The 17,098-nt window shown below is 53.4% G+C and overlaps 1 protein-coding gene across 1 annotated transcript; it reads left to right on the forward strand.

The window, feature by feature from the left end:
- Positions 1-1,541: 1,541 nt before the first annotated feature.
- HROB (homologous recombination factor with OB-fold) lies at positions 1,542-15,338 on the forward strand. Its single transcript, XM_045189996.2, has 10 exons — positions 1,542-1,721; positions 2,667-2,717; positions 5,149-6,327; positions 7,447-7,530; positions 8,493-8,633; positions 9,249-9,357; positions 9,541-9,626; positions 9,987-10,112; positions 11,853-11,967; positions 14,184-15,338. The coding sequence occupies exons 1-10, from the start codon at positions 1,719-1,721 to the stop codon at positions 14,273-14,275; spliced, it is 1,986 nt and encodes a 661-aa protein (XP_045045931.2). The 5' UTR covers positions 1,542-1,718; the 3' UTR covers positions 14,276-15,338.
- The last annotated feature ends 1,760 nt before the right edge of the window (positions 15,339-17,098 follow it).

Genomic DNA, 17,098 nt, shown 5'->3' on the forward strand with positions numbered 1-17,098 from the left:
GAAAGGTGATGCAGAAAGCATAGGATTTCTAGCCAGAAGATCCACCATTGAGGGAATCCTGAGAGAATCCCTTCCCTCTCTGGGCCTCAGTTTCCTAATCGGTGAAGTAACACCTGCCCCTCAGTTTTTACAGGAATTTCGTTCTGACAAAATGAGCTATTGGTTATCATTGGAAGGGGTAGCATATGGTGTGGATAGGAGTTATCACTATTCTTCTCGGCCTTGGGGCTCTGTGATCTCCCGTCAGCCTGAGCTGACAGAGGTCGGATCCAGAGGGAGCCCTGTAGCTGGGCCTCCAGGACCATCCACAGTGGTGTGGGATGGGTTATGTCTGGGGCTTCCTGTGAGGAGAGGAGGTCTGTAAATGGGGGGCGGGGGGATTGGGATTCTGTCCCCCAGTTCAGAAGCACAGAGGCCTTGAGGGGATTCCTAACTTGGATGGAAGTTAGGAGTCCAGGTTCCCTTTCCCACTGCCATTCTGGCCTCTATTATGACGCATGACAAGTAAACTGGTCCACATGGAGCTATGATGGAAGCCATAAGCTGCCAGAAGTAAAACCAGGCCAGACCGCCCTGGGGAAGATTCAGGGTTGGCTCAGATCAGATGGTTAAGAACTGGAATCAATGACCTTCCTCCTGCCTCTTGAGCCCTCAAAACTATGCAGCCCTAGCTACCATCCTGACTAGCCCTCTAGTGACCAGCAGAAAGAGAAACTGAGGTTGGACTGAGGGTCATGAACCACAGTAGGCTTTAGGGACAAAAGCTGGCCTTCCCAGCTTGCTAGGCCCCTGCCCAGCTCTCTGCACAACTCTCCTGGACTCTATCTTTCGATCGGTGTCTCCCTGACTTGTGAACTTCAGGGCACAAGTAGTCATTCACTTCTCTATCCCCAGTGTCAAGCGCTGTGCCCAATACATACCAGCCATTGTGTCATTCAATAACTCTATTGTGCATTGTGCTAGGTGCTGGGGATACAAACTTGAAGGAGCCAGATAAGGTCCCTGCCTTCAGGGAGCTCATATTCTAGTGAGAAAGACACACAGTGTAGTGCTGAAAAGGAAATAGTGACGCGGGAGGGGTGTTAGCTGAGAGAATGGACGACGGGGAAGATCCGAGATCTAAGCTGAAACATGAAGGCTGAGAAGAGTAAGACTACGAACGCTTTTACTTAATAAATGTTGCAAAGATAGAGAGATGGACTGATGGCTGGAGGGATGAGAGATGAACAGACAAACCAACGGGGTGGATTCTGGTGTGAATGAGAGTCCCGCTCAAGTACACAATGACTAGTGTGCTTAACACAAGAGAGGAGGGTGGGCAGAATTGGGCGTAGTGGGCCCAAATCGTCAAACTTGCTCTCACTGGACCGCGGGTAGAACTAGCCGATCCGGCCCGAGCGGCCGCTAGGGGGCGACCGAGAGCCTATCAGTTTCCCTTTAAGGCCGGGGCGGAAGACTGGCGGAAGGAGGGCCTTTGTGTCGGCCGGATAAAAATAGACCCGCCCCTTTAAGAGGGCGGAGACGCCGGAGTGGCGGCGGCTTCGAAAGCGGCCTACGGCACCGGCCCTCAGCTTAACTACGGCTCTGCTCGTACGTGCCCCAGTAGCAAGGACCTCTCCGACCTCGCCGCAGAGCCCGGCCAAGTCTGAGGCCCCGGCGACCACTTGAGTTGGGGCCTGTCCGACTAAACCTCTGGCCGAACCCCACCCGCCGTCACCATGGTAATGCCGCGCCCGGGGCCTCCTGGCCTCTGGGTCTTGGGGCCCGGGGAGTGCCTTCTAGGTTCCAGCCCCTCACTCGGGCGAGCAGCAGGGCCGGTTTAGGGTTTGGGTGAGAGTTCAGCGAGGTCGGGAGACCTGGGCCCGAGTCACAACTTGGCAGGGACGCCCCGCAGACCCTAGGAAGGCTCTCCCCACCCACCTCCCTCTGGGCCTCCGTTTCTTTCCGGAACTCCTGCGCCTCCTTCCCGGTGCAATCACGAGTCACTCCGCCTGAGCCCGACCCTCTCCCCGCAACTCGTCCGTCTGAGCCTTGGACGTTTGGGGTTAGGTACACCTTACTGCACGTCTTGCTACTCGAGCATCTGGGGTTAGGCACAACCCTTGGCTCTGAGTTTGACGCACATCTCTCAGAGCTGGCCACTGCAGCCTTGCTGCCTCCGGAAGAAGGAACTGGGGACTGGGGCATCCCACCTTCCTGGGGCCCTAGCCTTTGGGCATGGGGTTAGATAGAAGGAAACCCCTGGCTTGGCTCTCAGAAACAAGGCCACTGTGGTAGGCATGCTTGCACTGTATTTGATAAAGGTCCCTCAGGCCGGACCTTTGTTGCAAAACCTTTATGCCCGTTGGCGCAGTGCTGAGTCTAAAAAACGACCCGTGCTTCCCTTGGCAGCCTTTCCTTTGCCGCTTCCCTCCTCTTCCAAGATCAGTGCAAATGGACCTGACTGGATTATTTTATGGAGAAAGAATTTGAAATCATCTAAGTCTCTAAGTAGATCCCATCTCTTCGAATCCCTTATTCCTCCCCCAACACTAGCAAAACAAACAAACCCAAAACAGCACACTTGTTGGCCTTGTTAGAATTGGGAAGAAGCAGAGTGAGGACAGAATGTACTTGCCAACAGTATTTCTCCTCCTCCAACCTCAATTGCTTTGTTTACCTTGCAGGCATGCAGTCTGCAGAAGCTCTTTGCTGTGGAAGAGGAGTTTGAGGATGAGGTAAGGAAGTGTTGGTGATCCCGGGAGGTCTTACGATGTAGACGCCCAGGCCCAGAACATTTTGAAGCCATTTCCCCGACCCCTTTTTACTTGATATGCACATTGTTTTTGGTCTGTGAGAGGCTGAGGAATGAGGAGAAATGTGAACCTATTTAACTGTCTTCCAAACAAGTAAAAAGCCAGAGAGACTTGTCATACGTTTAAATTACAAAGGCCGTTGCCTGGAAGCTGTGTCTGTGGATGATTTGATTCACCTTCTCGATGACATACTTGAGGCAGGGACAATGGAGAGCCAGGGACAACACATTTGCAGGAGGGCAGGAGGCCTGGGAACGCCAAGGGCAAATTACTTCACTCTCTGGTCTTCCGTGCTCTCTTCTGCAATATGCGAGGCATTCTTCTGCCTCAGATGTTCTTTCCTTCCCCGTCTCTCCTCGGAAGATGAGGGATTAACTAGATCTGAAGCTGGCACGTGAGAATCAGCCCTGTTGAGGCCCTGCCAAATGCCAATTAAATCATCATTGCTGGGGAAGGACCCAGGCAGGGGTATTTCTAACCTCTGGGTGCAGCCGGAGACTAGCGATCACTGAAGCAGTGATGGCCGCAGCTCTCTTCCCGCTTAGATCTAAAGGATATGGTTTCATCTGGGGCGCCGAAAATGGCCACCTCAAGTCCTTTTCACAAAGAAGTAGGATTTCAGTGAGTAAAGCCTAAAAAGGTAAATTAACCTACTTAAAACAAAGCAAGGGGAAGGGGACTAAAAAATATAAAGGACCAACAGCCAGGAGGGGGGCTTGGACCCCTGACTTGAGTCTGACACACATGGAAACTACTAAACTGTGCTTACAGAATAAAATCGCTCTATCATATATTGATGACAGGCCATTCAAACCTGCTTTTCGTCTCTTGGCTCTTTGCTTTCAAAAAATCACATTTAGAATTTGTCCAAATGCCTAATTTGTGCTGAGTATGCTGGTGATTGCTACATCAGGGGCCCTTCCACCAGCCCCAACACCATACCCCCCTTCCTTGGAGGCTTTTGGCACATGAGGTTTGAAGGGGAAAAATGACCTTTTGTCAGACCTCTTAAAAAAAAAATCAGTCCATTCATTGAGGTCCTACGACATAGTGACAAGGGCACATACAGGTTCTGGTGCTGGTTCTGTGAAGTTACTGAACCTGAGTCTTAGTTTCTGCATCCAAAAAACAGGAATAATAACAGTAGCTATTCATAGGGCCAGTGTGAGAATTCATTGAGAGGATTCTGGTAAAATGTTTACATGGTACCTGCCACCCAGTGAGATTTCAAATGTTAGATGTTTTTGTTATCACTTAGGGACTCGACTGTTATTTTTACAAATAACACAAAACTGCCAGCTTTGTCGAGGAGATGTGTCCTTGACTTTGTCCTTCAGCTTTTGAGATGCGTGATGATTACAGGCCGAAAAGTGGCTATTAAAGTGACCCTCTTGGGTCTCACGGGTGGTGGTAGGACAGCTGGGCTAGTCATGAAATGAGGGGAGGACTCCGACAGCTCAGGTTTCTGTCCCCTAACCAGTCCCTTCCCCCTTCCCAGGTTAGGTGGCATTGTGTCTAAAAGTGCGCTCTTCGTGAGAAAAGGGATTCATCAACTCCCCGGGTCATCAGGATTTGATTGTTGCAGTAGTTCTGATATTATTATTATTATTATTATTATTATTATTATTATTATTATAATTTTACTGCTAACTCCTAAGGTAGTGCTGGAGTTTGCAACTCTCCCGATAACACACGAAGCCGGAAGAAACCTTTCCCTAGGCCAGACAATCCAGCGCGGCAGCCGGGGGTGGGGGCCGTGGGGACCTTCCTGTCAGTTAAATCAGCAGTTCTGACTCAAAAACACCCTCGGAACAGGTCTGTTGCTCTTGCAGGTGTCAATCTCACCTTGCCTCCCAACTGGAATCCATACTTAATTTAACTTGCCTGAAAGCTATATTTAACTTCTGCCTATTAGGCCTCTCTGGCTTACCCAGGGGGCGTGCGCGCGCACTGGGGGTGAGGAGTGGGCTGAGGACAAGCAGCGTGACCAGCTGGACACCAAAAAGATAGTCTTCTTGTGACTGTGGGTGACTTGTTTGACTCCTTGGTGCCCTGGCACATTTGCTTCTCCTGCTGCTCCCCCAACTAGCCCCACTGCCCACCCCGCACCTCCCAGCCCCGACTCGAGATTGAATGAAGACATAGAGGCTACTTGAAGATTTAGCCTGGGAATGTTTCCAGTAGAATCCTGCTGGTGGGCTCATGGGCAAGGTCAAAGGAGGTGAGACTCCACCATTGCTTCCCATGTCTTGGTTTCTTGCTTGTGTATATGTGCACACGTGTACACACCACTTGCCTGAAACAGTGGAAGCAGAGTGTTTCTTGATTTCCCACTGTCTCTACTTCTTTGCAGGATTTCTTGTCTGCTGTGGAGGACGCAGAGAACCAGTTTGCTGGCTCAGGACCTGTGAATGCTGGGTGTCTCAGACCTGTCCCTTCCAGGGCACAAGAGACAGCACAGGCACAGTCTTCTGGGCCACTGCCACCATGTCCCACTGCTTCCCCAGAGGCTTTGGGCCTACCAAGCCTGGGACTCTGCCTTCCGACCCCCAGCATGCTCAGGGCCACCAGGGGTGCGCCTTCCTCGAGAACAGGCCCGCTGAGGCCTGTCCCAGCTGCCAGCAGCTGGACTGGCAGTCAGAGGAGAGCGACGCTGGCAGAAGCGCTCCAAGAGCCAGCAAGAGCCCAGTCCTCAGCCTCTCACTCCCTGCTTCCCTTTGAGAGCAAACAGCAGGTGATTGGTAGCAAGGGACCTGAACACGATGAATTTGATAAGGTCCTGGCAAGTATGGAGGTGGAAGGGCCTGGCATGGAGCTGGAACCTGGAGTGAACAGTGAGGCCACCAGAATTCTACCCACTGGACAGCGGGAAGACTTACTATTGGCTAAAAAGGCTCGGGTAGCCGATCTGAGCAAATCTTGCCTAAAGGGGCCCATGCTTGCCGCCCACATGACTGGTGTCATGCCAGCCCAGGACCAGCCTCCAGATCCTCTTGCCTATTGTAGGTCCCCGCAGCCCCACGTGAGACCTGCTGCCGTGGGTAACCTTCCCATCCGGACTGCCTCCACAGTTCCTGCTCAGCAACCCCACTGGGAAGCCTGTCCCAAAGGTTCCCCGCTTCGAGGACCCCCGCCTCTTCCAGCTGCTGGCAGGCCTGTTCAGAGTAGCCCTCAAAATCGTGTCCCCAGTCAGTCACTCCAATCTCCAAATGCCCACTTAAGTGGCCAACCCAGTTTTCCACGAACTCCCAACTCAAACTATTCTACTCCCTCCAGGGCTGTCTCTGGATTTTTCCCTCGGGGGCCCTTACAGCCCCGAGCTCCAATGTCTTCTGTTGAGTCTCCTGTCAGCACCCCCAAGGGCCCTCACTGCCCCCTGGTTCCCCAAGCAGTGCTGCAGACGCCCATAGTCACCAACCACCTGGTACAGCTGGTCACTGCCGCCAACCGCACACCCCAGCAGCCGATGCGCACCACCACCCATGCCAAAACACGCCGCTTCCCAGGCCCAGCAGGGATCCTGCCTCACCAAGTGAGTGGCAGCTTCTCCCTGGCAGAAGCCAGGGCCATCCAGGATGTTCGGGGGGCAAGGGAAAGAAGCAGGGTTCCAGCACTGTCCGGTCCCAGAATATCTTCACTCCTTGGGGAAGTGCAGAGCGGGGGGTCTTCAGATCTGTGGAAGAATCAAAAGAAGTGGGGAGGAAGACTCCCAAGGAGTGCCTGAAAAACCACCCAGGAGAGGGATGCTCACCTTCACAGTCTTCAGACGTCTGTTGCACACCTACTGTTTGCTAGCACCGAGGCAGGAATATTCACTCATATTCGCTAAGTTGGGCAATTTACTTGGAACTGAGAATACAGATTAAAATAGAGATAGTTCCTGTCTTAAGGAGCTTCTAGTAGAAGAAGCAGATGCAAACAAAAGATTATGTATAAAATGCACATTTCCTGGGTGGCGAGAGGCCCTGGGCTCCTTGGGCTTGCCGAGTGGGCTTTGGATGGATAAGTGGGAGGTTAACAGCTGTGGGTGATGGAAAGCTGGACTTGGTAGGAAGGCAGAGAAGGGTTTGTGCAAAGGCACAGAGACCTAAGAGCAGGACAGTCTCAGAGCCACAGAACCGTTCATTGTGACTCGTGTGTGGAGTCCTCAAGGGGAAGCTGAGGCTGTGCTGAGAGTTTGGATCTCAGCAGATCATGGCAGGTGCACCCCTTTCCTAGCATTTTCAAGGTGTTTGAAACAGTTTCTCCTTGTTACTTGCTCTACCCTAGCTCTTCAAGAGAAATCCGAGGAGGCCATCTACATTCGTCCTGGGCTGGATTTCTGTAGGGAAGGGTTAGGTCCCTCAGAAGGGGCTTGGCAAAAGCTGTCCTTTTGCATATCACAGGCCTGTCTATTCAGGTCATTGCCCACTTCAGAAAGCTCTGGGTTTTGCTCCTGGGCCAGCTCCAGCTTCCTCACATTCCCAAAACGATCTCCAAAGCATCTTTTTTAAGCCACCAACAAGCTCCTGAGACTTTGTTAGGAGAGATGTAATATGTGTTAATTGTCTCTGATAGTTTCCTGAACTCATTACGTAACCCAGACAAGAGGCTGCACTTGTAAATAACAGCCGCTGAGCTTGCTCTCACCTTCTTCTCTCTCCCCTGGCAGCACAGTGGGAAAAATCTGGAGGAGATCATGGTTTCCACGCCCCACACGCCGACTCACGGTGCTCTGGCTAAATTCCAGACAGAGGTAACTGATTCTGTGCAAATGTTAACGTCCTGGGCGTCATTTAAGAGCGAGGGACATACCTGCATGTTTTAGGAGTCAAGAATCAGAATTGATGCTACTAGGCCTGTTCCCTGGGGTCACATGCCAAAGGGCACATGGGGAAGGCAGTTTGGGGAGGTGGCAATTTTACTGGCATGAAGTGAAGCCCACCCTGATGCCAGCCAGGTGATAACCGATCCATGAGCCTGCCTTCTTTCCCATCTAAGGAAGGCCCAGCTAAGTCCCTCTTTTCTTGGGAGAAGAATGTAATAAGTGTTGGGAACTTGTATCTCAGGAGCCCTTCTCATGTTTCTGGGAATCAGGCTGAGAGGGATCTGCCTTCAGCTGGCCTCCCGTGGGTTGCTTTTAGTGGTGACACCCAGCCTCCCTCTGCCTGGAGTTCGGGTTGACCTCCGCCCTCAGGCCCACTGTTGCTTCTGACTCACTCTAGCAGTTTTTCTCTATGCTGCAGCTCCGCCAGCCCAGCAGTCCACGTCAGGTCCAAAGCAGTAAATACTCAACTGAATCAAAGCACTTTTTGATATTAGAAGGTTAATAATTAAAGCCAGGGGCATCCCAAATAAAATACGACTGGTTTCACAATGGCTAGGGCACTCTGCAAGCCTATAAGTGTCTGTGGGGGCTCCCTAGCCCTGAGACTTTTCAAGTCTAATACAAGAAATGAGCATGGATAGCCTTTTGCTGCAATGTAATTACAGTCAGGACCTGATTTAAAATAAAGTGAAGAGTACCTTTGATATCGCCACTAAGTGGATGCGAGGTGATAGCAACAAGACCTCACGCCATTTTCTGACCTTGGAGATAATGAGAGGGAACGCTGTGGCGGACCCGCCCTTCCCGTGCACACCTCCACCCCAGCCTAGTCGAGGTCTGTAGCAAGGTGGACGCGGTCATGCAGGCTCCCCTCTGCTCTGTGGTGCCAGATTGGCACTAGTTCCCAGGCATCGGTGGAGGACGATTTTGGGCGAGGGCCCTGGCTGACCATGAAATCTGCTCTGGGCCTGGATGAGAGAGACCCCGCCTGCTTCCTCTGCACCTACAGCATCGTCATGGTGCTGCGGAAGGTAAGGGTCCTGGGTGCTGAGACTTGTAAGGAAGCCCGTTTTTGTCCTTGTCACCAACCCTCTGCCCTCCTCCACCTTGGGAATGGGGCTTCTGTTTGCGCCCTCTCACCACGGGCTCTTTCCTGAATGACAGCGTGAAGTCCCTTTGTCGTGCCTTCCACTCGCCCACCTGTCCACTGCTGTCCTCAGTGCTGGGCACAGGCCAAAGGAGTGGCTGTGTTACGGGCATGTCTCTGCACACCCAGGCCCTGGGGAGGGTGGGGGCGAGCACACTGCTACCCTCAGAGCTCCTCAGAGGTCAGGGGTCATGGGCAGACACACGGCAGTGCACGTGCTGACCCGCCCTTGCCCTCGGCCTGCCGTGATAGAGTGCTCTGTACAAATACACAGACAGAAAAGAAAGGGGCAGGGGAGAGAAGTGAAGGCCTGCCCAAGGAAGATGAGGTGAGCCCTTGAACTGCCCCTTTGCCCTCCACAAAGGACAGGTGTCGTCACACCTGTACTCTGCCCCCTGCCCCCCTGCACTCCCCCCACCTCCCAGTTTGCCCTAGAACACGTGGGAAACCTACAGCTGGGGCATGGCTGGCTCAGCAGATGCCTCTCCTTTGCAACCAGGCAGCCCTGAAGCAGCTTCCTGGGAACAAGGCCCCCCACATGGCAGTGATGATCAAGTCCCTGACTCGGAGCACAAGGGATGCCAGTGCGGTCTTCAAGGACCCCACGGGTGAGGAGTTAGGTCCTGGGAGTGTCTGATGAGGGGCCTTCACTGGGGCCAGGAGATGAGGAGTCACCCTCTCTGTTGGTAGTTGGGAAAATTGAAATAGTGAGCAGCCCGCTTTCTAGCCAGGGCCCAAACCAGTCACTCTGCTGCCCTTGACCCTGATGATGGGCCGTGTGGTGTTTGCAGGAGAGATGCAGGGCACAGTGCACAGATTGCTGCTTGAGACCCGCCAGAATGAGTTGAAGCCTGGTTCAGTGCTGCTGCTAAAGCAGGTATGGGGAGCTGCTCTCCACCCCTCCTGCCCTGGAGGAGCCCCCCGAGCTGTGTGTGTGGCTTCTCCCCTCCCAGGACGCAGGCAGGGAGTAGCTGGGCTAGTGCTGGACCCTGGCTTCCTAGAACCGAGTGAAGACCTGAACCCATACTCTGGGGGTGGGTGGGTGGGGGTTTGCGCTGTGCAGGTAGGAGGGGGGGTGTGGTGAGTAGTCCTACTCTGACACCAGGGCTGAGGCAGGAGCGATTTGAGTGGCCCTGGTGCAGAGGCCACGAAGGGAGAAGCAGGCGGGGCCAGGTGGCCATTGAGCAGCACCCAGCGCTTTCTCAAGACACTGATTTTTCCCTTTCCTTGACTCCAGATTGGGGTGTTTTCTCCTTCGCTCCGAAACCACTACCTCAATGTGACGCCCAACAACCTGGTCCATATTTACAGCCCAGATTCTGGGGAGGGGAACTTCCTCCAGCCATCTCAGCCTTTCCCCAAGGTAAGAGGAGTAGGTGGAATGGGGATTGGCCTCTTTCTGCCTGGGTCTTCTGACTTCTTCCCCTCCTCCACCCTGATTAGAAGAGATACCTTTGGAGGCAGGACCACCTCCTCCTGTCCCTAGTCCAGCTGCCTGCCAGATGGCACAGTAATAGGACCTAGAGGAACAGCTGGCGTCTGGGTGATCCCTGAGAGTCTAATGGCAGGCTTGAACATCGGAAAGGATAGGAGTCACTTGAGAACTAACCAGGTGAGGGTCCATCGGGGGGTGGCCCTCCGTAAGTGACTGAGGGTCAGATCTACCACAGGTGGTAGTGCAGAGAACAGTGAGCTTCGAATGGCCTGTCAGGTGAGCCAGCACTTGCTCTTCGTCCTTGCTAAGTGAGAGGATCCCCACAGAGAACTCAGGTGGGGACACCCCTCTTCGAGAATTGAGGGAAACTGGGCGTCCAGGCAGCTGCACTCCAGGGTGAAAGCACAGAGCTTGGACTTGGCTTGACAGACGTCTCCCCTGTGGCCACCCCCACACTTCCTGGGATCCTGGGCTGGGTTCGTGGCCTGGCCTGGGGGTCAGAGACCTGGGTCATATTCTCACTCTGCTAGTGATTTGTAATGTGACCTTGGCAAGGCCTGTCCCCTCCCCAGCTGTTGCTTCATCTAGAAAACGAGTGGGTTAGAACCAATGACTTCCAGTCAAGTGACACCTTTAGCTCTAACTTGCTACTTCCATTTCCCACATCTTTCTGCTTAACCTTCCACATTCTCCTGCAAGCACGCCACTTCAAAAAAAATCATCTTTATTTTTCTTTTAAATTTCAAGTCATTCATACTCATTGAAAAAAAATTGAAATGGTACAAAATAAAGGAAAACATGAAACTTAACCTCTCCACTCCCATTCCCCAGAGCTAACCACGGTTAATGGTTTAGTTACTAATTTTAATTACCTGTCTATATATTAGCTAGTTTGGGGATTATTGACGCTAATTCTTTTTTTAACAATTTTTATTTATTGCCCTGCGTGGTGTGGCTCAGTGGATTGAGTGCTAGCCTGAGAACTAAAGGGTCGCCAGTTCCATTCCCAGTCAGGGCACTTGCCTGGGTTGCAGGCCAGGTCCCCAGTAGGGGTGCTCGAGAGGCAACCACACGTTGATGTTTCTCTCCCTCTCTCTCCCTCCCTTCCCCTCTATAAAAATAAATAAAATGCTTAAAAAATTATTTATTGATTTAGAGAGAGGAAGGGGGAGAGAGAGAGAAAGAAACATCAATTTGTCGTTCATTGATGCATTCATTCGTTGACTCTTGTATGTGCCCTGACTGGAGGTCGAACCCGCACACATGGTGTGTCAGGATGAAACTCTAACCACCTGAGCTGCCCGGCCTGGGCAACAGCTAGTTCTTAATCCCAGGCTAACTCCTCAACATATTTCTGAATGGCCCCTTCACTCTCTCCTCCAGTTACACAGATTTCCTAAAACATCAGATAAAAGTAGAATTAGGGAAAAAAAACGCCAAAAGGTTTTTTGTTTCTGTTTTGTGTTTTTATTTATCTGCTGTTTCAGATGTCTGGTATTTCAGCTCCCTCCCTGCAGCGTGGGCGGAGGTGGCTGGCCCCTGTCACACTCCTCCGTCCTGTCTTTCCTGAGCCCCTGCCTACTCCTCTGAGGTGGTCTGGGTGGGGACAGTACTGTCCACAGGGGCTGCAGGGACACAGGCATTGGTAACCAGATCCTCTGTCCCCAGGATCCAGGTGACTTCTGTGGCAGCCTCCAGCCTGAGACTGTGAGGCCCCGGGAAGACCTCAGAACAGCACAGAACCCCGAGGCAGGGACATCCCCCGAAGAACTCCCAGAAGCAGGTAAGGCAGTCAGACCACCCAGGAGCAAAAGAAATTCTTCTGTCCTGGCTGGTGTGGCTCAGTGGATTGAGTGCTGGCCTGTGAACTGAAAGGTCGCCAGTTCGATTCCAAGCCAGGGCACGTGCCTGGGTTATGGGCCAGGTCCCCATTTGGGGCATGTGAGAGGCAGCCGATCAATGTATCTCTCGCACACTGATGTTTCTCTCCCTCTCTCCTCTTCCCCTCTCTCTCAAAATGAATTAAATGTTTTAAAAATTAAAAAGGAAAAAAATTCTATTTCCTCTTGACTTGCTTGACTTTCCTCTTGACATCTTATTCCTCCCATGAATCCTTGGATCTTATGGAATCTTAGAGACATCAGACGTGGGCTCTTCTCTGGTGAACCTGCAGGCCACAAACTGATGAACAGTGTCACAGGGGCCACGCCAGAGTGTGGTCCACTGGTCCCCCCACCTCTAGGCCATGTACTGTGAGCCACAAGGAGGAGGCAGACGGACCCCATCCTTGTGCCACCCCTGGGGTCTTCTGTGGGCTGATGGCAAGAGCACAGAGGCAGATGTTCCCATCCCGACTAAGCTCAGAGGCCCTCCAGGCAGTGCTGAGGAGTCAGACATCCACGTGGCTAGTGTGGGACCGGGATACAGATCTGAGAGGCCCGAACACAGAGGTCCTAAGGGAAGACCAGCTTGTTCCTCAGGAGGCAGCACCGCCCAGGTGAAGCCAGCACAGTCCAGGTCTTGTCCTGAGCCTTTTGATTCCATAAATTCAACCCCGTCTGGCCCCAAAGTTCCTGGGATTATAGGTAGGCATCTCCACATTAAGCAAGTTCACAGTAGACCAGTTGAAAAACCACAAAGCCCTTTTATTTATATCCTGTGAAAAAGTGTCCCTTATGCTGGAATCTTCTTTGGAAACTTGCACTCTCTCCTTGTCAGTAAGCTTGATGACAAGTGAAGCCATCATCAGAAGGCTGCTGGGGGTCATGGAACAGGAGTGAGGAGAATGGCCTGCAGAATGTTGCAGCTGGTGTCACATCTGCACCGCAGGGACAGACCTGCCAAGCAGACGCTGCTAGTGGTGGCCGGACAAGGCTCAGAGACACAAATGCTCATTCTGACTGATCCCAGTTTCCGGACTGCTCATTTCCCTTCATTTAACATAGTGTTTCCCCAGTCACAATGTAGCTAGTGAGGAGCAACTGTTACCGTTGTAATCGAATGCCAGTCCTTGCCTGAGAACAGCTGCTGGTCGCCCTAATTAAGTTTTGAGGGCCCCCAAACACTCTGTCCTTCTAGCAGCTCAGTTTGTCGCGTGCGCTGTGCAGACTGGGAGCTCGGCCCTGCAGGTGTAGCTGCAGCCTGAGTGACTCCTATGGCTGCCTGATCCCACCCACTGGGCAGGAGTGTTCTGTTAGAAGCTGTGACTGTGGTATCAGATGGAGCCTAAGTGTGCTCATCCAAGCAAGTGGTTTGACCTCTTTAAACCCTGTTCTTTGCGGTAGAGTGGGGGCTATAACAGGAACTACCACAAGATGCCCTGTGAAGGGGTACTGTGAGACCAAGTGATGCGTGTAATGTGTGGCCCTGTGCCTGGCACAGAGCAAGCGCTCAGTAAGTGTTAGCTGCTGCTGTTAACGATAATAGGAGCGGTGGGGATTACTGAGCTCAGCTTGGCTTCCAAATTCTCAGATATAAGACCCCGCCTGAGGACCAGTCAGGAACAGTTACTTTTATTCCCTGCGGCCACAAGGGTACTTTGGGGGAGGGGATGACGTCTCCCACTCTTCGGTCGAGAAGCCAGATTAGTGCACTGGGATTCTGAATGCACCTCATGGCTTTCCCCAGCCTTGTGTCTCCCGCTGTCCAGTGAGAGGGTTGCACCAGGGGACCTCTGAAGCCTTTCTGCTCAGGCATTGTGCCTGTGGATGGAAAGAGAGGAACCACTGAGGCCCAAGGGAAGGCTCTTTCTTCTCAGCAGAAGGGCCCCAGGCATTTTGCTCTGCCTCCTGTCACATGTGGGTCTGAGGGGAGCAGAGGGAAGGTGGAGGTCAGGCCAGTGTCAGGCCTATTGGCCCAGGCACTGCTGCCCAGGAAGAGCCACCTCCTGACTGTGCTGCCAGGCCCAGACCCTCCTAAAAGGCAAGAGCCTTAGGCTGGAGTCACACGCAGCCCTAATGTTATCACTCAGTCTGCCCACCCTCTCCATCCCCCCTGCAGATGACCTGGACGGGCTCCTGAGTGAGCTTCCCGAGGACTTCTTCAGTGGGAGCAGCAGTTGGGACGCCCCCCAGGCGGGGCACCCACCATGAGCAGGAGAGGCGCTGTGTCTGATCACGCCCACGCAGGAGGAAGACAGCGTGACTGGAGAACAGGCGAAGCTCGGGACTGCTGAGGTTTCTCACCGCCCCGATGCCGTCCCCAAGAACACCCTCATCACTTGGAATCCGCACCGCTCTCACTTTGGGTCTTCTTCAGCATACCGGAACTCAGCCCAAGGCCGGCTCGCCTGTCCTGCTGTCCCCCAGGCCCTGGGGTGCGTCCTTCTCCTTCTGTCAGCAGCGGAGGTGCTCTGCTCTCCCAACTCATCTTGACTTCAGAGGACACTGGGCCTGGTCCCTTTACACCCTAGTCCCTGTACAGCTGAGGAGCTGGCGCACCCACACCGCAGCATGGCGGTCTGCCCCTGTGGACCGCGAAGGAACACACTCAGACTTCCCTCCACCTTGTCTCTTGAGGCCTGTAGCTGCCCAGGTTACCTGTGTCCAAGGCCCACAGGTGTGGGGCAGGGGCAGGGCGATGACACCTTGTTCTGAAACAAAGCGGCTGCCTGCTTCACTGCTTCCCTCGCCTCTCCATCCGTGCTGCTGCCTGTCCCATTCGCCCGGCCGGTGGTGCCTTGGCCACGCAGAGCCAAGCCACTCATTCTCTCTCTCTCTTTTTTAATAACTGTTTTTCTTTTAGACAGTTTTATTCTTATAGAACTATTACAAAGATATTACAGGGAGTTCCCACAGTACCCCACGCCCGGTTCCCCCTCTTACTACATCTTATGTTAGTATGGTAGCTGGGTCGCAGTTGAAGAAACGTGTTGCTCTGTGATTAGTAACCGAACTCCAGGCGTCCTTCAGACTCGCTCAGTTTTTCTCCAGCTGCCCCGTCCCTGTTCCAGGGTCCCACGTCGCATCTGGTCACCGTGTCTCTTAGGCTCTTCTTGGCTGTTGCTGTCTCAGAGTTTCCTTGTCTGAGGACCTTGACGGCTGTGAAGAGTGCAGCTCAGGCATGTAATAGGGCGCCCCCTACTGGAATTTACCTGCTGTTTTTTCCATGATTACACTGGGTTGTATGTTTTGGGAGCAAGACCACGGAGGTAAGGTGCTGTTCTCATCACATCATGTCAAGGGCTGATGTCGGCCGTGATGGCCTGGCTGAGACAGGCCTTGTCAGGGTTCTCTGTGAACTGGTCCTTCTCCCTTTCCGCACCGTCCTCTCTGGGGGGAGTCGCTGTGTGTGGTCCACACATAAGACATGAGGGTTACATCCCCTCCTCATGGAAGAACGTTCGCATAGGCTATTTGGAGTTCTTCTGCACAGGACATTGGCCTATTCTCCTTCATTTTTTAAATGCATTTTTAGAGAAATGCATTTAGAGAAATTTGGCCTTCCTACCTGAGCAGACCATGTGCTTCCTTCTCTTCTACCCGCCGCGAACTCCGCAGCTCTGCCTCTGTAGCTTAGATCGGGGCCATGTGGTCTTCCTGTATCTAAGCCACCCCATTCCCCTGGCTTGCAGCACCCTTTCCCGTTCAACCCCTTTGATCCCCGGTCTCTACTGCTCTCCCAACCAAGTACTAACCAGGCCCGACCCTGCTTAGCGTCTGAGATCAGAGATGGGGCATGTTCAGGGTGGCATGGCCGTAGACTGGTCTCTACTGCTCACAGTCCTGACTGACGCCCTGGTTTCTGGTGGTGTACTGCATTACCCCACGGGTTCTGGGCTCCAAGAAGTCAGGCTGGGTGTCCAATCACCTGGCACTGCTGCTGGTAGAACTGGGCTCCCTGTGGGCTAATGTGTGGGTTGGAGTAAAGGCCTCGGGAGGTTAACACGAAGGATGGTTTTTCCGACCTCAGGAAGTTAAGGCTAAGGACTGAAGACAGAACACATGGTCTCTCTGGGGACTGAGCTGTAGTCAGAGCACCTCCAGGCCTGGGTGACAAAAGGTGGCACACAGGCTGGGGAGATCAGCACAGTCACGGGCCCCACACGCCATGCCTATTGTGTGCCTCACCACCTTTTGTCACCTCAGAAGGGAGGGGACACCCACCCCACCTTGCCAGCTCCCAACCCTGGGAACCTAGCTGTGGGTGCTCAGCCAGGCCGTTGGCGGGGCAATTAAAACACTGAATGGGTTCCAACAGGGTTAATCACTGCTGCGTGCATAGAGGCGCCTTTCTCTGAGGATCGTGGAGCCTTAGCTGTGCATGACCTCATCCCTCTGGGATCCCCCACCCTGGAACACCACGGAGAAGCTGGGGCTGGAGCTGGTGCACAGCAGGGTGAGGGCTATGCTGGAAATGGCCCAGGCAGCTGCCACCCACTTGGGCAGACAGATGAGTGTTTGCCTTGGCAGGGACCAGAGGCCCTCGGTCAATGCACTACACCTAAGAGGTGAGGCTGCTCTGCGCCCAGGGCCCCTGAACACCACGTGCCCTCAAGAACTACTGTGCCCCAGGCGCTGCTGGGACCAGAAACCTCACTGAATAAGTACAGAGCGCCATCTGGAGCCCACACCACGCACGGCGGATGGTCGCCTGCAGGACACTGGGACGGGCTTTACAAAGTGCATGCACTGGGAGTGCCTGGAGCCAGGAGACTGGGGGACCTGGGGCTGCTGCAGGGGTGTCTTCCAGAGCCAGTGACCTTTGAGGTGGACTTTGAGGAATGAGTCTGAAGCAAATTCCAAACAGAGGGAACGGAAGCGCAGGGCGAGGGGCCACGGTGATAATGCTATGTGACAGGAGGCCAAACCAAGGACCTGGGGTTCAGATGGAGAGGGGAGGTGTCTGAAGTCAGCAGACGTTTCCAAGCTGGGAATTAACCATTTTAGTTAGATCAATTTAGGCAGTGAAGCCAG

Source organism: Desmodus rotundus, chromosome 9 (genome assembly GCF_022682495.2).
Source record: "Desmodus rotundus isolate HL8 chromosome 9, HLdesRot8A.1, whole genome shotgun sequence".
Classification (NCBI taxonomy): Eukaryota; Metazoa; Chordata; class Mammalia; order Chiroptera; family Phyllostomidae; genus Desmodus; species Desmodus rotundus.

Coding starts and splice junctions, on each gene's coding strand:
- HROB (XM_045189996.2), top strand. Junction 8,634..9,248: donor TCGTCATGGTGCTGCGGAAG/GTAAGGGTCCTG, acceptor CTTTGCAACCAG/GCAGCCCTGAAGCAGCTTCC. Junction 11,968..14,183: donor CGAAGAACTCCCAGAAGCAG/GTAAGGCAGTCA, acceptor TCCCCCCTGCAG/ATGACCTGGACGGGCTCCTG.